We start from the raw sequence: 17,699 nt of genomic DNA, 5'->3' as shown, positions 1-17,699 counted from the left end.
CCATCCGTTTAAACCTCTGCCTTGTGTAACCTGGATCTTCCTCCCCCTAACGGATATAATTCACTCTCAATCCATATCTCTTAGATCATGATTCTCTTGTCCTCATATTCTAGAACCTGTTGAATCTTAAAAAACCCTCAAGAGCATTATTTACTTAATTTTTTATTATAAAGTATTCGGATTTTTTTTCGGATATCTCTAAACGAATACGGATGTCCCTAAACAGATACAGATGCGGATCAGATTCGAATTTTTGAATATCCATTTACATCCCTACAAATCATGTCATAATTCACAAAAATAGATCATAAAAATGAAGTACACAAGAAAATTAAATAAAATTAAGAGAGAATGGAGACTTACCTCTGCGGGTATGCTACAAAACAGGATTAGTATACATGATACACAACAGAAAAAGAAAAACCTAAACTATTGCTATAAAAAAATAAAAAGGGTGTACCCAAAATAGAGACAAAATCCCAAAAGCCAGGATCTCCATAGGGCGTTCAAGAATACAATCAAATAAATAATTGAAAACAGGGATAGAACCACCAACCTTGTTTCGCATCCATGATGACGATGATCGCAGCGGAAAATAAAAACCAAAGATCTAGGTGCTTCCCTTCTATTCCCAAAGTAACTGGCTTGATGAGAATACCGAATGCACAGGGACGATGAACACTGAGTATCTCTCTATTTCAAGAATGCACTCCTCAATAGCAATTGAGAATAATTAGTTGTGATGGGTAGAGGGGGGACCTAGCTCTCTTTATATAGTAATTCCTATAGGGTCTGACTCATCACAGTCCCAATAGGAATCTAGCTGCCTACGCTAAAGCCAGTCCACATTAGACTTCTAATACAACTTAATGACCTCTCTAATTAGACCAAAACTCTAATTAGCCTGATTTAGGATAATTAATATTAGTCCATAAAATATTAGAATATTAATCCCTATAGGATTAAAATTTTAACAAGATGTACCCAAATTGCAAATATGCAGTTTCTATGACAATGCAATTCTAGATGTTAATCATGAGATATTCCTAATTAATGGATCCAAAAAAGAAATAGACAATTCTAATAATTATTCAAATATTCTAAACTAGCATCAAAACACTTAAATAGAGGATTGTATATGAAAAAATAATATAACATTTTGGAAATTAATAAATATATGAAATGAATAAAATACACTCCTAATGCATGAAACCCTCAAAATGCTTCAAAAGCAGGAAAAATTAAGATGAATCAAAAAATGTCTACGAAATTTTGCTACTACACTTGTAGCAAAAATGTTCCTGCTACAAGGCTGGCGGCCAAGGAAATGGGGTCTTAAAGGGTATTTTAGAAAATACTAAAACCTAGGAGGTATTTGTGAATCCATAGGAAAGTGAATTATTCAATTTCTTTGGCTGCTAGCCTTATTGCAGGAACATTCTGTTATATACAACAGTCCCTCATTGCCTAGTCATTGGTCCCGTAAGGGCTTGGATGTAGGCATATATTATATTGGGTTCCCTCCCCTTGCACCAACTCACCCTCATAAAAACGATTGTAAGGACTCATCCTCATAAACCGGCCTACAAGGGGAGGGAACCCAATATAATATAGGGTAAAATACACGTACCCCCTAAAATGCACCCAATATTCCTCATGCACCCCCTAAGGTTCTGATAAGGTGGCACACATGGCCTCTGCTGTGCCGCCGGATGTGCACCGCTGCCCCATCGGTACTGTAGAAGATTTTAATACACACTTAGCCTATATTTACTAAAACTACCCTACCTTAAACTTCTTTTCTGAAACTACCTTACTTTTAAACTTTCACATCTCCTTCTACCCTCATGTTTTTAACTACCCTACTTTTGTGAATCACGTTGTAGGTTAATAAAAAATAAAAAACATGGAAAGGTAAATTGAATAAAAAGAAGAAGAGAGAGAAGCAAGTGGGGTGCTTTGAAGAGAATCGATCTGTTCCATGATTTTAGTGCACGATATTGGAATGGGTATTGGTAACCTGTAAAATCGATACGATATCAACCTAGATCGGTTGTAACGGACAAAATTACCCTTGAATCTCCTTAAAAATGAGTTTACTGACCTTTTATCCCTTGTCCATACCGTGCTATCGATATGGCATCAGTGACTAGCAAAACCGATACGTATCGCTTGTAGACACGGGCGATATGATACCGATACTTAGAACCATTATTCGTTCGAAGAAGAACGATGAGGATGAAATGTTGAATAAAAAATTAATTAAATAAAAAAATTGAAGGAAAAAGAAACGAATAGAGTAAAAAATGGAGAGAGAAGAAGTGGGTGGGTGCTTTTATTTTTTACTATCTTAATGACAAAAATAGTAAAATATAGAAGAAGAATGGTAAGTTAAAGGTTATTAGGTAAAAAGGAAGAATAGTATGGGTATTTAAAAACATGAGGGTAGAAGTAGATGTAAAAGTTTAAAAACACGGTAATTTCAGAAAAGAAGTTTAAGGTAAGATAGTTTTAATAAATATAGGCTAAGTGTAGGGTAGTGATAGTAATTGCCCCTTTATTGAAGTCAGAATTATTTATTTACCAAAAAAAAATAAGTCAGAATTATTTGCATTATATATATATATATTTTTGGTAAACTGTTTACATTATATAACATTACATAATAACATAAATGAATAGGACTCTAGAAACTACTAGAGCAGGTGACGTGGACATACAATAGACCCAAAAGTAACTTGTAGTACCCTTCTCCTTCGATTCTAGAAACTAAAATCCTCTATAATGCGATTATCTTGTGATGTACTATAGTGCGGGGCGAGAGCTCTACATGTGGAAGAAGGTTCAGTCAATGGTGTTAAACTGGCGAGCTCAATGCAAGGCATTTTTTTTTTTTCTTTTTTCTCGAGTTTGTCACCGTTGGATGTCGCATCTTTCACGTGTCGAACTCTCAAACCCACACTAAAGTGCATCGCAGGATTTAGGCGGATTTGGCTCTTGTCCAGCCGTGGTGGGAACTGGACCGTCCAACACCCCCTTAAGATGGAGACACATGGCCTTTAAAACATCCAACGGTAAAAAATGAGAGTCTCATTTTAACCCATATTTACCCATCTTCCTCTCTTGCCCTCTCCTTTGACGAAACCCGACCCGAAAGGATTCAAAACCCTCGTTTCTCTTCCTCTTCCCCCCTTCATCTCCTCAAAACCCTCGCTTCTCTGCTACTTTTATCTTCTTTAAGGGATCGAGGACGGCGACGGTGAGGGCGAGGCTAACCAGGTAAAATGAGCATCTTCTTCTCTTTCTCTTCCCCCTTCCTCTCCTCCACTCCTGCAACCTCCGACCACCACTTCCACAGTTCCACCTCTGCCGCACGATGCGCACGGCACCACCCCCAGTACTGGGGCGATAATTCGAGAATTTAAGCAACTTAGCAGTGAATAAAACTGGAATAAGTGATTTTTGTTTTTCTAACAATCCCATCTCCTCCATTTTCACGTTTCACTATTTAAATTGAAAACCCATTCATTCCATATCTTAAACAATCTGATTGGCATCAATGACTGAAGGAAAGCATCTTCTAATCCATTTTAGAGGAAAATTTTTCAGGAGAAAGGTTGCAATAGCAGAAAATTTTTTTGTTCCTCAAATATAACTAATTTGATACAACTTGGCTTAGTTAGGATTTGTAGAGGAACCAAATCCTATTCGCTCACCCCTCAATAGGTCATACGCCTCTCTCAGCCTTGTGGCTGTGCCTCAGTGGGCCTTGTGGCCCCCTTTCACGGTTTCACCTTTGTTGGTTTTGCTTCTGGCTGCGAAGGGTATCTCTGCAGATTATCTGGTTAGCCTCGTCGTCACCGATCACCGTTTAAATGGGAAGATGGAGCCGTTCACCAAGGGTTTGAGCTGAGTTTCCTCCAAGAAAGATGGAGACTATCAGAAAAGGGGAAGAGCCAAGAGAAACTAGAAACGAGAGTTTTAATCTACGGGTTTCAAAATGGTTAAATATTTGGATCCGGGTTTCGTCAAACGAGAGGGTGAGAGAGGAAAAAACGATTACATTATGCCCATGTCTTTTTGGACCATTGGATGTATTAAAAGCCATGTATCTCCATCTTAAGGGGTACTGGATCAACCAACTCCCGCCACGGCAGGACAGGAACCAAATCCGATTTAGGCACCGTAGAGAATTTTTTATCCAAAAAGGGTAGACAGCTTCCAAAAAACATTCGGTTGGGAGAGCACGTGGTTCCAGTTTGCATTCTGGAATGGGTTGACTGACCCGAAGGTCGGTCATCGGTCTTCGTTGGGTTCGGCGTGCTTTGCTTTGTTTCTATTTCCTTGGCATCTACGTGGAGTTTCTTGTTTTGCTCTAGAAAACTTGGAAACCGATTTCAAATAAGAATCTAATTTTTCAGCAGAATAGAAAGCAAATTGGGTTGGTTTTATATTCAATTTGAACCTTATTTTTCTTACCCAAAAAAAAAAAAACATATTTTAGGTGTTTAGGTCAAGTTTTTGTATCCTTCATGAATAAACAAAAATCTTTATTTGTTAGGGATCATAATCCATCAATTTTATTTCCAAACGTTAAAAAATAATAAAATTTACCATCCACATTGATTAAAACACTAAAAAATATATGATTTATTTAAAAAGACTCTGTAATCTGTTGGGTTCCACCTTAATTTGAACTTCTTGTGTTCCTCATGAGATGGACCTGCCCGCTTAGGAGTTGGACTAGAGAATCCAATGTCTGCTGGGGTTATTTCAAATCTGCGGGGGTTATTTCAAATCTGTGGAAAAAGCAACCAAACCGTTCTCATATCGTTTTGGATGGTGTTGCCGCTCGTCTTCGATCTAGCTGAGGTGGATGACATGTGAAAGAAATAGAGAATGGTCGAATGAACCTGACGTTAACTTGTGATTAATCTCTGATGATAAAATTAGAATCAGGCAATAGGTAAGTAAGAGTGAAATATGAAAAAAGTTATAAATGTGAACACCTATCTTTGTCCATCATTGGTCCTTATATACTTTGGGTCGGTTTGTGCTACAACCCCACTTGAGTGGATGGTGAGCTGTTATTGCTCCATTGAGTTAGGTCAGTCGGTTTGACTTGCCTTTGTGTAAGTGAATGGAATACTTAATATCTGACAAATAATGCCCGGGTTCGTTACCATGACATTAAGATCAAAATGGACCGAGGATTTGGATCCTTGGCAGATAATGTTTGGCTTCGTCGCCGTGGCATTAAGAGGAAAATGGACCGAGGATTTGGATCCTCGGCAAGTAATGCCCGGCTTCGTTGCTGTGACATTAAAAGGAAAATGGACTGAGGATTTGGATCCTCGACAAGTAATGTCTGGCTTCGCTGCCGTGGCATTAAGAGGAAAATGGACTAAGAATTTGAATCCTCATCAGTGTTTCAGGTCAAACTTGAGAAGAGAGAGTGTCAGATTCTCACTGGGAATGAGGTTCTAAATAAAACCTCATCTATTTAAACACACAATTAGGAGGGGATGCTCAATGCTTGGATGGATTTTACTCCCCCTCCCCCCTTCTAGAAATCGTCTCTCCCTTCTCCCTTGCTTTCTTGGTCTCTTGAGTTTTGGGGCTGTTTTAGGGTTTTGAAAAAGAAAATTTTGGTTTGGTTTTGGGGCTTTCGTTAAGAGCTCGTTAGAGGAAGAACCATTATCTAGAGGAGGAGCAACACTTAAGGCTCAACAGGTTAGCAGATCTTGATGTTTATTTATTCATTAAGTATTATTAATTATTTGATAATCATGGGATGTGAAAGAAATCTGAATCAATTACTTTTCCGCTGCACATTCGGGTATGAGATATATGGTTTCTTCTTTCCATGGGATCGAAAGGAGAAAATTTTCTCCATTCTTGTGGACCCCATAATTTTATGGGACAAGAAAAGAAAACGTTTGGTAATAAGTTTTTATACTAAACCCTAACTGGGTTGCACTAGGGTTCCCATGGACAACCATTGGAAACCCTAAATTTTAAATACGATGTCCATGGGCAAACTTAGATTTCCAATTATTGTGAAACCAACATGATGGACAATTGATTCATGTGTTAGATGATCTCATGAACTGTAATTTGACTTTATGCTAACCCTGTAAGAATGTAAATATATCCATGACCTACAAGAAGGTACTTGGATTGATGCTGATGGTGAAGAGGTATGAATTGAATAGGCGTCAAAGCTGAGTTAACTGATCATAATTAATCATCTTCATCACATCCCACATAGATGAAATTATTTATTTGACTCAATGTTGGTGCATAGATGTTACTAATGGCTTCCACAAGAAGTGGATCAAAGACTCAATGAAGGCAAGGCACGTTTCAGACCATCTTTGTCTAAAAGTAGGTTTTAATAATTGGCTCAGATTTAATTTATAATTAAGTCAATTGATCTCTAAGCTAGTCATCACTAAATCCATTTCAGATCCAGTTCTACAAACCAGAACAGTCTGGTTAGTAATTGGGTCAGGTTTTATTTGAACAGTTGGTAACTAAGTCCAAACTTGGCACGATTTCTATTTCAATTTCGATTGATTTCATTAAATAGTCAACAAATAAATTTTCGGTCAAGAAATTGAAATTGTTTTGGTTGCATCAATCTGAAATATTTCAAGAATAAGAAATCCATTTGGTAGTTCAAAATCTAATAATTAATGCTCTAAAATTTCTTTAGGAGAGAGTGGTGGTGGCGGTGGTGGGGACAGGAAGGGGGTGGTGGTGGCGGTAGTAACGGTGGTGGTGAGACCATCCGGAGAAGAAGGGCAATGTTTTATTTTTAACATGAAATTACTGCTTTGACCATCAAATTAACCTTATGCTCGATAAAGAGCAATAATGAATTCAATTTCAATATCAAAAGTGAAACAAATCCTCAGCTATTTCAGAATTTCCATTCCATTTGATTTTATTTCACTGAAATAAGGTACACAAATCAAACCAAACGATTTCCAAGATAGAAATCACTCCAACATTGAAATACAAATCATTTCAAACCAGGCGTACGTTATTCACGCAGACTTGGTTCTGTGGATGCAAACTTACAACTCATGAAGTTTGATTATTAACTGATTCAGGTTAACTTGTGCCAGTGATCACTAAGCTAGTCACTTAAACCTGGTTTAACAGCAATTCTCTGATCCAACCTTTCATCAATACTATTCATATTTCAGGAGAGAAACTGGCTTTCTGGAGCTTTCCTGCTTTCTTGAAATTTTCAAACAGAGAAACTTAACTCAAACAAGTATACTTCAAAGTAAACCAATATACATGATGACTTAATTAAAATGTCAATCAGCTTGGAAAGAAACCCTTCTTCCCCTTCAAAATCAAAATCCTAACCACTAACATCACACTTAAAACTTTTGGTATCAAACATTTTTGTCACTAAATTGATAAGGGCACCCTTCAAAGTTCAAAAGCAAGAGGGTGCTCCAATCTAAAACTATCCTTTCAAAATTTATGATAACAGAGTATCTGCAACTATTTATTTCTAAGGCTTTAATTAGAAGAAGGAACGTTTGGTAGGAACCCTTCCAATGGCTCTCATCAGATTAGCTATCTCAACTATCTTAGCCACTTTTGTTCCCCTCTTAGCTTCAGCTGAAGCCCTCTTCTCCTCTGCTTTTCTATGTGCCTTTGCCACTTCATTTCTCATTTTCTCTACAGCTTTAGCCCTTTTCTCCTCCAGCTTCCTCTACACAAAGACAGTTGTTTCTTTTAAACATGAATTCAAACATCAGATAGGCTTAATTAGTTTCCACATACCTCAACTTTCTTCAAACCAGATTGAGCCTTCTGCACCTGCTCACTTTGACAACCCTTGATGATGGCATCTTCTCTCTTGAATCTGTTGTTGATTTTGGCTATCTTCGCCGTCTGCCATGCCGATATCTTCGAATCAATCTCCCCTTTCTTCACCATTTGCAGACTTGTAATTTCTTCAGTGAAACCCCCAGTTGCAGAGGAAGACCCATTAGTGTGGTTTAAGGGAGAACTGTTATCTGGGACGATAGCTAATGGGTTTGTTTCCTCTGGAATCTCATCATCTTCTCCAATTCTGGAAAGATTGTTATTGCTGGCGTTATGACCACTGTCATTTTCACTGTTAGTGTTGTCGATCGTCGCCCCTGCAAGTACTAAAGCATTGAATTCTCGACTCATGGTAGTGAAATTCTCGCCGGAAATGTTGCTACCGGTCTCCCAAGAGTCGGTCCGGTGAGCTCCATTCGGCGGCGGTGGGAGTGGAAGCAGCGGCCGAGGAGGTGTCAAGGGGTGGATGTCTCTGATTACTATATCATGATCACCTTCATCTTCTCCTCCTCCATTAATGCTTGTTAAAGCCCTTTGATTAACACTTGACATGTTAAGCTCTCACTATATGATGGAGTATATGATGGAGTAATACCTGAAGAACAAGAAGGGAATTGATGAGACTAAAGTGATTTCATCAATTAATGAGAAATGTTTGAGCCACACAAACAAATAAATCTCTGTTTAACGTAGAATTAGAATCCAAGAAAGAAGAAATTTCAAAGAAGTGGCTTTGATGAAAAATGAGACTGAGAGTGACACCCATAACGTTTAATTATTGGGATAAAGTCTACAGTTGAGATTTGAAAGATTTTTAAAATTTCAATGTCGGCTGGAAAGACAATGGGTATCCAACTCGGTTTAGGTAGTGAAGTGGAGCTCATGTAAGGTTCAAGTAAGCGAACCGGGAACCGGGAACCAGATCAGCTCCAGCTGGTTGGAATCGAATGAGAAGTGGCAAGAATCAGGATCGGTTCGGATAAGCAGGAATTGGGATCGGACTCAACCAATTCCAGTATTGTTTCAAGAATCAAAATCGATTGGAATCAAGATCAGTCATGGCAAATTCCAATATGAATCAGTCGATTTGACCAATCTAATCTAATCCAAAGTTGAATTAGTTGATTCTAGGGTTCTTGGGATCGATTTTGGCCAATTCTAATTTGTGATCCAAATTGACCTATTCAATCCCCGATTACATTTTGTATCGTTATATTCCAATTCAAATTGGCCGATTCGGCTGATTTGGATCAAAATCGATTCGATCCCTAATTCCATCTGGTTCAAATCGATCAATTCAGCTGATCTGATTCTGATTTTTAAAATCCTAATTTTATACCTCACCTAGGTGATGTGTTTGACATTTGGACAATCGGATGAGTGACATGTGGCATGATGCCCTAATGTGGTGGGTCCCACATGAAGGTCACGTCAAATATGTCCATGCACGACACACTTGGGTTGTTATGTGGAAGCCCTCCTTATCTTTTGGGTATTGATTTATGTTATTAATGTGTCTATGTCTCAAATTATAATAATATGATTAATTAAACAGTTATCCTAATTGTTTAATACTAATTAGTGTTATCTTTATCTTTTCTTTTACGTTGGAGATTTATATTTTATTTTTTGACCGCTAATTAAGGGGGAACACTTGGGTCACACACAGGTACTCACACGTGATCCACTATGAATAAGTAAAGGTTGTTTCGCAGTCCACGTGTTCTCTTTGGGTTTGACACGTATGCCTTTAGTACAGTTGGGTTATGTCACCTTGACAAGGATGGTTCCACTTCGGGTCGACCCAAAGATATTGGATCTCCCACCTGTTGAACCGTTCAGACTTGACTAAGGTAGAGAAAGTAACTTATCATATGAGACCGGTTCAATTGAACCGCTTGGATCAAATCAACTGAACCGACCAATAAGATTGACCAAAGATAAAAACCAGATAAGACCGATAATAAACCATTCTTATACATGAAAAGCAAGACCAGACCGATTATAAATCGATAAGAGGCTAGAAAAAGAATGGTCTAACTCAATATAGGCATTAAATCGGGTTGAACCGACCATTCGACACCCCTAACTCAATTGGATAACAATGGATTTGATCCGGACCCAGATTTGATTCCTTAACCACATTTTTTTAGAGAAACAACACTGCCCACAAAAGAAGCAAAACCGTGTAACACTCCGTCCATGTGCTTGGATCAGCAAAACTTCACCCATATATCTATATGAGTGGACCCTACGTGAGCTTTGAATATGCTCATGAGGTGGTGACATCCATTCTTACTCATAAAATCCATTACCTTTTGTCGCTCAAACACAATTTTTGCTCAACCGATGGATCTACAAAAATTGGGTGTTCGTGCACTTACTAGTTACCCGTTAATGGCTACAATGCCTTAGATCTGGTCCCTCTTGGCAATCTCCCCAAACACCTAACCATCACAGATCTCTCCCCAACCCTTATGCATGGCTCCCAGCTCTGCGTAGCTTACCAAGGCGTCCTTGGTGTGAACCGCATCGTCGGGCATCGAAAAAAGTTAACCAAACTACAGTTAATCTTTATCCATGTCGCGACTTAACAGACGGACACTAATGACCTGAGTCTTTTTGTTATAGATTATACACTGTAGAGAAGGGGGTGTAATAATCGAAACACCTAATCAAAAATAGGGAGGACGACTTTATTATAGGGGCAAAGTGCAAGGGGAGGGGGATGAAATTTCCCCCCCCAAAAAGTAAAGTATTTTGTGATAAGGTAGCATTGATGACCATTCATCCAACCCTAGTGAGAGGTGACTGTTTTAGGGAATAAAATTTTTTTTTTGGTAAATGTTTTAGAGAATAATTAATATAAGAAAAAATAAAATCCACATGGAACCTATGGATTAAAATTCTCTACAGTACGAACATCTTGCGGTGCACTGTAGTAATATTACCTAGGAATCTATCGTCACTATTATTCCCTCTTATTTGTTAAAGGTTCGAAATGTCCTTCACAAATTTCTATCAATTATAATAATAACAATCAAAAAGGGAATTCCACCTTCACCCTGATTTTAAGGATAACTCGATCTAAAAGAAAAAGTAAAAGAAAAAGCGAAGAAGAAAGAAAAGGGTAAAGGGAATATTACTCCTATTAAAAACCCTAATTGTAGTAAAAGCGAAAAGATAAACTTGATAAAGATTGCTTTATTTAGCTGATCCTTAAAGTAGGTCTAAGGGATGGACAAGTGATAAGTATGCTGGTCGGTTCCTTTGAGATTTTGTCTATGGCATCACCTTGATTTTTCTAAAGTTGTATTCAACAACCAATCACAATGTTTATGTACAAAAAAAATGGCAATATTTTGGTTGTGATCTCTAATCCTAAGAGAATTTAATAAAGGACCTATTTTTAGATGGGCCCTACTTAAGGAATGCAGCCATATACCTTTTTCCTCATCTTTCTTTTAAGGTTCTGTTTGTTTCAGTGTAAATTTTATCTGACAAATTTTATACGATAATTTTTATTTCGTAAATATAAAATTTTATATGTTAAAAATTTTCTAGATAAAATTTTACACCAAAACAAATGAAGCATAAGATATTTTTTTTTAACGAAAAAGAATGTTAACCGGTGTTATGTCTCGATGTGTACCTACGCCCAGACACAGTCCAACACGAAAACACTAGCCCACCCTAGGAAAAACATGATATAATACATTAGGGAAAAAGTTCTCTGTTCGGGAGTGTGGCCTACGCCAGCACTCCCATGAGTCTATTTCTCTTTTTCCCATATGAAAAGACACCTCTGCCCCCCTTGTTTTAACGATGAGAGAGATAGACACATGGGAGTGCTGGCGTAGGCCACACTCCCCTACAAAAAACTGCTTCCCAATACATTAATATACTAGATGATCTACAATATGTAATTTTAGACAAGAAACATGAAACAGTTATATAGTTATAAACCTAGAAACAAATAAATGAGTAGAAATTTTAAATGAATCAATGCTTATATGTGTTTAAAAAACATCTAATTTTGGGGCTTTTGGAGAGTGTGGGTTGTGGAAATTGTAAGTTTCCTTCATCTTTTTCTCAAAATTGGGGTGAGGGGATAAAGCGAAGAAAAAGACAATGTCTTTCCATCCTAGGCATCCAAACATCCCAACTTTTGAAAAACCCTAGGTGAGTTGTTGGACTTTTCTTCATTGTTTATTCCTAATCCAATATATCCCCGACGACCTAACACGGTCTAATAGATTATCTTTGTTCATTCAAGATATAATATTCAACTTTTCTTCTAACATATTTAACACATCAATTAACATTTTATGTATGAAAAGCTTACCTGCTGAAAAAGAGGTTCTTGATCCAATGAAGATCTAGATTTTTTTTTTCAAATAAACCAATTTGTTGCAATACTAATCAAATCTCACCAGTAGCCTTCCTCTCTTGTGCAAGGCCTGGAAATAATGTGTATTGGATAGAATAGGAGATTTCCCTAGCAAAGTGAGAGATTATTCTTGAAGACTTTACTTTGATGCAGAATGTTGAGGATTCTTAGTGCGTAGACAATTCAAAAGAGAGCCATAAAAGGCAAAGATAGGTCAATATTAAGATAGACAGAGACAAATGAAAGGGCCATAACCTAGGAAGAGATGTGAAGAAGGTTTTATAGGAATGGAGATGGACAAAGAGGAAGACAAGTGATAAGATGTTACAAAATAAGAGAGATGTGAGAGAGATTAGGCCAAGGAATATTTTTTCTTGGGTTTCTAGTTTCTATGTATTGTCTCTATGGGGAAAAGCCTAGAGGCATAACCAAAGAAGAAATCTTCTTTGGTTATTAAGAAATTAATCAATATTTCTTAATTAATTTCTTAATAAGCAAAGAAGATTTCTTCTTTGGTTATGCCTCTAGGCTTTTCCCCAGAGAGACAATACATAGAAACTAGAAATCCAAGAAAAAATATTCTTTGGCCTACTCTCTCTCTCTCTCTCTTCTGTATGGATGAATGCACAACCACGAAGAAGAAACCATGCCAACAAAAATATATGAACCTAAGGACTTTAATATGGGTCATCACGAAAGCTTAGATCCACCCAAGAGAAAAAGAGAAATTTACATAAAATTAGATAGGTAATATATGACTTACCTAACGAGCTAATTTTCTTGACAAGTGTGAGAGAAAGGGAGAGGAAGGGAGGGTCAAGAAATAAGTATTGAATAATTTCTTAATACGAGTAGGGGGAGCGAGAAAGAGTTGTTTTTCAATAGAAGAAAGTTTTTCTTTACTCATGGTATGTCTCTCAATAATCAAAGGTCATAATTACTTCCCCTCTAGTAAGAATTTTGAAATTCCCTTACATAGCCCAAGAGCCCCATCCAACCGCAATAAAGGTGGTGTGTGAAGAAGGAAAGTCCGGTCCTTTACAATATGACTACATTTCCAAATAGGGAACAACATTGGTGGATGGCAATCCACGGGCAAAAACAAAGGGTAGTGCTTAGATCTTCCATGTGGTAGATCATGTGGGACTCAAAGTCTCAAACTTTATGGACAGGTAGATCCCAAGGTCCCCTATTTCTGTGTAAAGTTTAGTCCAATCAAAGTTTGTCACATGGCAAAAAGGAAAAAATAAAATTAAGAATACCTAGAAGGTGCATAGACATATGAGGAAGTGGATGGAGAGTAAATATTTGAATTTAAGGCTGAAATTTCACTTGTGGACTATTTAGATTATTTTATAGATGCCCAATCATCAAAATTGCCAAATCTCTTTCCACGTAACTAAACAATTGTGCTCACCCACCAATTATGTACGTGGGTTGTTGAACACAAAATTTTTATCTTCTAGGGATAATGGCATAGGTTGATTCCCAAATAAAGATGAGAGAGAGAGAGAGAGAGAGAGAGATGCAGTAGTGTTTGAAGTGGAAAGGAAGTGGTTTATAGAAGGGGGAAAGAAGATTCCATAAAAGTGAGACGAATTTATGAGGAAATGTTTATGATTAGTTATAATTGAAAGGACCAAGTTTCCCTTCACTTATGGTGAAAGGAGAATTCCTTCATTGAGGGTCTTGGATGGCGTAGAAAGGACATTGGGGAATAGTGAGGGCATTATAGACATCTTACAATATGAGAGTAATTATGACTCTTAGGCTGCGTTTGGTATACATTCTTTGAATGCATTTTGGATTGATTTTACATTCTCGGATCATAAAAATAGTTGTTTTTATTGTTTGAGAATGCGAAATTGACCTAAAATGCATTCAAAATATGGATACCAAACACAACCTTAGATTATGGGTCTTTTATTCACCTGGGTGGCAGAAAACTTTCTTCTAGTTGAAATGACTCAATTCTTCACCATCAATACCCGAATCTGTCGTACCAAAAAAAAAAAAAAACCCGAATCTGAATCACACATGGTAAATTGTTGTGTTGTTTGATTGAATTTTTGAAAACTGAAAAAACTAAGAAAACAAGGTGAAGCAACCTTAAAAATCAAGAACCCTGGATTTTATTAAGGAAAGACCCTTTCCTCAAATAATGAATAGAGTTTTCTAAAGGAAAATTGTGGACAGACGAGGTGGGGTTATAATAGTCACACTCACCTTAGTTTTTAGTAAAGAGTTTGCTTTATATTTATACTGCATTTGTACATTTGAAATTTAAAAGTTTAGTACATGATACAATTGTGGATAGAATACAAGTTGTTTAAGAAATATGGAATGATGATGTGATCTGTTGATATTGCAATGATTTAGAGAAATTTGAATTTGGTAAACAATATATCTATAACAGATTGTGAGCATGTCTCGAAGAAATTAGAAATAAATATATGGCAGAAAACAGACATACTTAGGAGTCCATTCCATTAAATAAGAGAATAAATGATTGAATTTGAGGTTGAAATTTGATACATAGTCAATTTAGACTGTTTTCTATATATGTAATTGTTAGCTGTATATCACTCTTTTACGTGGTAGAATAGATGAGCCCACCCACCAAAATCTTTCTTGGGTTGCCAACCTCAAAAACTATCCCCAATTCAAGGGAGTTCCAATTTTCACTATGAGAGTGTTTTTGGTGGATGCAACTCAAGGGTATAAATTATGGATGAGCGCCTAGATCAGCCACGTGGCAAATAATTTAGGGTTGAAACTATATATATGAACAAATAGACCCTAAGGTACCTTGATCACATGTCAAGTTTCATCCCAATTTAAGTTACCACATGGGATAACAAAATACACTAAATTATGACCATAAAGAGGGTGCACGGACTACAAAGGGCTGTATGGACATACAAAGGAGTAGATGAAAGGGTAACTGATTGAATTTGATGCAAAGAGGGTGCACGGACTACAAAGGGCTGTATGGACATACAAAGGAATAGATGAAAGGGTAAATGATTGAATTTGACGCGAAAATTTCATGTATGGTATATTTGGTCATGTCCCAAATATCTAAGAGTCAAAATTACCACTCATCTTTTTACATGGCCGAAGATCTATGCCCATCCATCAACTTTTTGTGGGTTGTCAGACAACAAAAACTTCTACTTTTTTTTTTAAATAATTATTTTACAATAATGAAAAAGGGGAAAATGACGCTAACTAGTTGTATAGCTCTTGTGTCTAGACTTAGGAACACGCAAAGTTACCATTCCACCCATGTGGAAATCGAAAATCCCATCCATGTTGATACTTGTGCATATGCTCTCATTGACCCCCGCGCTGGTGCAAGGCCTACACGCCCAGATAGCGATATCTTGCCTGAATGAAAATATGTTAGTAGGCAATTGGGCCAGTTCAAACAGGTTTGTGTGGGCTAAGTGGGTTTGAATGCATTCTAGCTGAGACTGATTGAGCCTTGAGGTACAACGTACGACATACCAATCCTCCAGCACCCCAAATCCCAGCCCAGCTCAGCCCCTTTAAAATTTCAATTGGCCCATTATCGGAGGTGAAAATAGTGGGAACTTGTGAATTTGTGGAGAGTGGAGACTCATAGTTTGAGGAATCGGTTTTGGATCGGTTGATTCATATCGGTTGACTGATCCCGTATCAATCAATGGATTGATACGGACAAGGGTAAAAATGAAAAACAAAACTATTTTTTTTCATGAAAAAGAGCCGATCAAGTAGGGATGTAAATGAATAGCCGAAATCCGTTTCCGTTTCCGTATCTGTTTAGCACTACCCGAGTCTGTCCAAAAGCTAAACGGATGCGGATACAGATAGGCTATAGCTATCCGAAAAGCTATATTTACATATAAACAGATAAAATATTCGTTTCATATTCGTATCCGTATCCGTTTAGCACTATCTTAATCCGTCCGAAAGCTAATCGAAAGCGGATGCAGATATGACACTATCCGAGCAGAATCCTATCCGTTTACATCCCTATGATCAAGACCGATACGGTCAAATTCGATCGATTGATCCAGAATGATTCGAAACCAATATCGATACCGATTACTAAAACCCTGGTGGGGCGTGGAGACTCACCAGTCACCAGTAACCACATCCACTCCACGGTCTCCACCCATACACAGAGAGAGAGAGAGAGAGAGAGAGAGAGAGGTAAGCATGTTCGTTGGTCGAAATGAAAACCTATAAATAAAAGTCTCTCTCATCTCCCTTAGCTTCAATAACAGCCTCATTTGCCAAATCCCTATTTGCTCGCTTGCTCACTCGAGAGACTGCGAGCAATGGAGATGGCCAGTGGCTTCCACGGAACTCTCAGTCTCAAACAATCGCTTCTCACTGACCAGTCTCGCCGAACTTGTAACCCCAACCCTTGTAGGAGCTCCTCTTCTCTTCTTCTCCAAAAACAAATCTTCGGTCGGGGCTTCCCTTTGGCTCTAACAACTAATAAATCTCTGAATTTTTGCCATACTTCGAGTACTTCGAATCGTACTGCAATCAAATGTTCCGTCTCTGAGGTCACGGAAACTGCTACTGGTATTGTTTCTCTTGATAGTTTTAGAACTAGAATTTGCATTTTAATTTTTGTTAGTTGCTGCTGATTTAGAGCTATAACTGCGTTTCAGTGCGATATTGGGTTGGTTTATGAATCACTTGGTCTCTTTTGGCGGCTATGTGATAAATAGTTGACCTTTATTTACCAATTTCTTAAAAGGTTTCACCATGAATGACTGAATTCTTTAACGTGTCATATTTGAAAGTTCTCGAGTTATATATTTGATACATTAATCCTGATTTTGTTGGTATGATGGTAGTTCATAGTCTTGAATTTAACAGAAGCAAGAAGCAATTGCCAGATGGAGTTGTACTCAATATGCAAACTTCTTTTAAGAAAACTAGTGTAGGATGTAAATTCATTTGCTGTATGCTCTCTCTAAGAGAAAAGCAATTGGTTGGTGGTCATACTCGGTATGTAAATTTCTTTTCAGAGAATTAGTTCAGGAACCACTCCATTATTGAGTTCTGAAGTCTTGCATTACCACATGCCAAAGGTGTTAACCGACACTTGGATATCTGGGTGGGGGACATATGGTATCACGAGTTCGAAATTTCAAATGGGTCTTCACTGGTCCTGTGTCGTTGTTATCAAATGTTTTGACATGGGATATTTATTGTAGGCTTATCTGGATTTGCTTTGTATGAGATCACTAATGACTGTTTTTTTTTTTTTTTGTTATTTAACAAAATCTTAGAGAAGTTGCTGGAGGTAAACACATTTTTTTGTTTGGGTTGCTAGAAAAAAAGTTGTATTTTCGTTTTTTATTTTAAAATTTCTGCAAAAACTTTTTGTGAGACTAATACTTGTGACTCTACACCAAAATTGACATTTTAGCAGGAAGTTTGGAAACAC

General features: G+C 37.4%; 2 protein-coding genes across 3 annotated transcripts in view; one reads left to right on the top strand and one right to left on the bottom strand.

Annotated features, from left to right (window-relative positions):
* Positions 1–7,491: 7,491 nt before the first annotated feature.
* On the bottom strand, positions 7,492–8,418 carry LOC122669164 (remorin 4.1-like). Its single transcript, XM_043865851.1, has 2 exons — positions 7,810–8,418; positions 7,492–7,738 (listed from the first exon to the last, which is right to left on the bottom strand). The coding sequence occupies exons 1-2, from the start codon at positions 8,404–8,406 to the stop codon at positions 7,547–7,549; spliced, it is 789 nt and encodes a 262-aa protein (XP_043721786.1). The 5' UTR covers positions 8,407–8,418; the 3' UTR covers positions 7,492–7,546.
* A 7,584-nt stretch (positions 8,419–16,002) lies between these two features.
* LOC122667351 (putative elongation factor TypA-like SVR3, chloroplastic) overlaps positions 16,003–17,699 on the top strand; it is a 42,740-nt gene continuing 41,043 nt past the window's right edge. Inside the window, exons 1-2 of one of the 2 annotated variants that reach the window (XM_043863612.1) lie at positions 16,003–16,010; positions 16,579–16,825. In XM_043863612.1, the coding sequence (XP_043719547.1) occupies positions 16,579–16,825 (247 nt within the window). In that variant the 5' untranslated portion in view covers positions 16,003–16,010. Of the gene's footprint in view, positions 16,011–16,454; positions 16,826–17,699 lie in introns of those variants that run through there. The other variant, XM_043863611.1, reaches the window with a different exon arrangement.

Source organism: Telopea speciosissima, chromosome 7 (assembly GCF_018873765.1).
Source record: "Telopea speciosissima isolate NSW1024214 ecotype Mountain lineage chromosome 7, Tspe_v1, whole genome shotgun sequence".
Classification (NCBI taxonomy): domain Eukaryota; kingdom Viridiplantae; phylum Streptophyta; class Magnoliopsida; order Proteales; family Proteaceae; genus Telopea; species Telopea speciosissima.
The sequence above is the reverse complement of the archived record's forward strand: the minus strand, read 5'-3'. Positions and strand labels throughout refer to the sequence as shown.

Bases quoted from the DNA above. Each gene is read 5' to 3' on its own strand.
- LOC122669164 (XM_043865851.1), bottom strand. From the start codon at position 8,406: ATGTCAAGTGTTAATCAAAGGGCTTTAACAAGCATTAATGGAGGAGGA. The intron at 7,739-7,809 runs GTATGTGGAAAC...GTCTTTGTGTAG, and splicing joins CTGGTTTGAAGAAAGTTGAG to AGGAAGCTGGAGGAGAAAAG.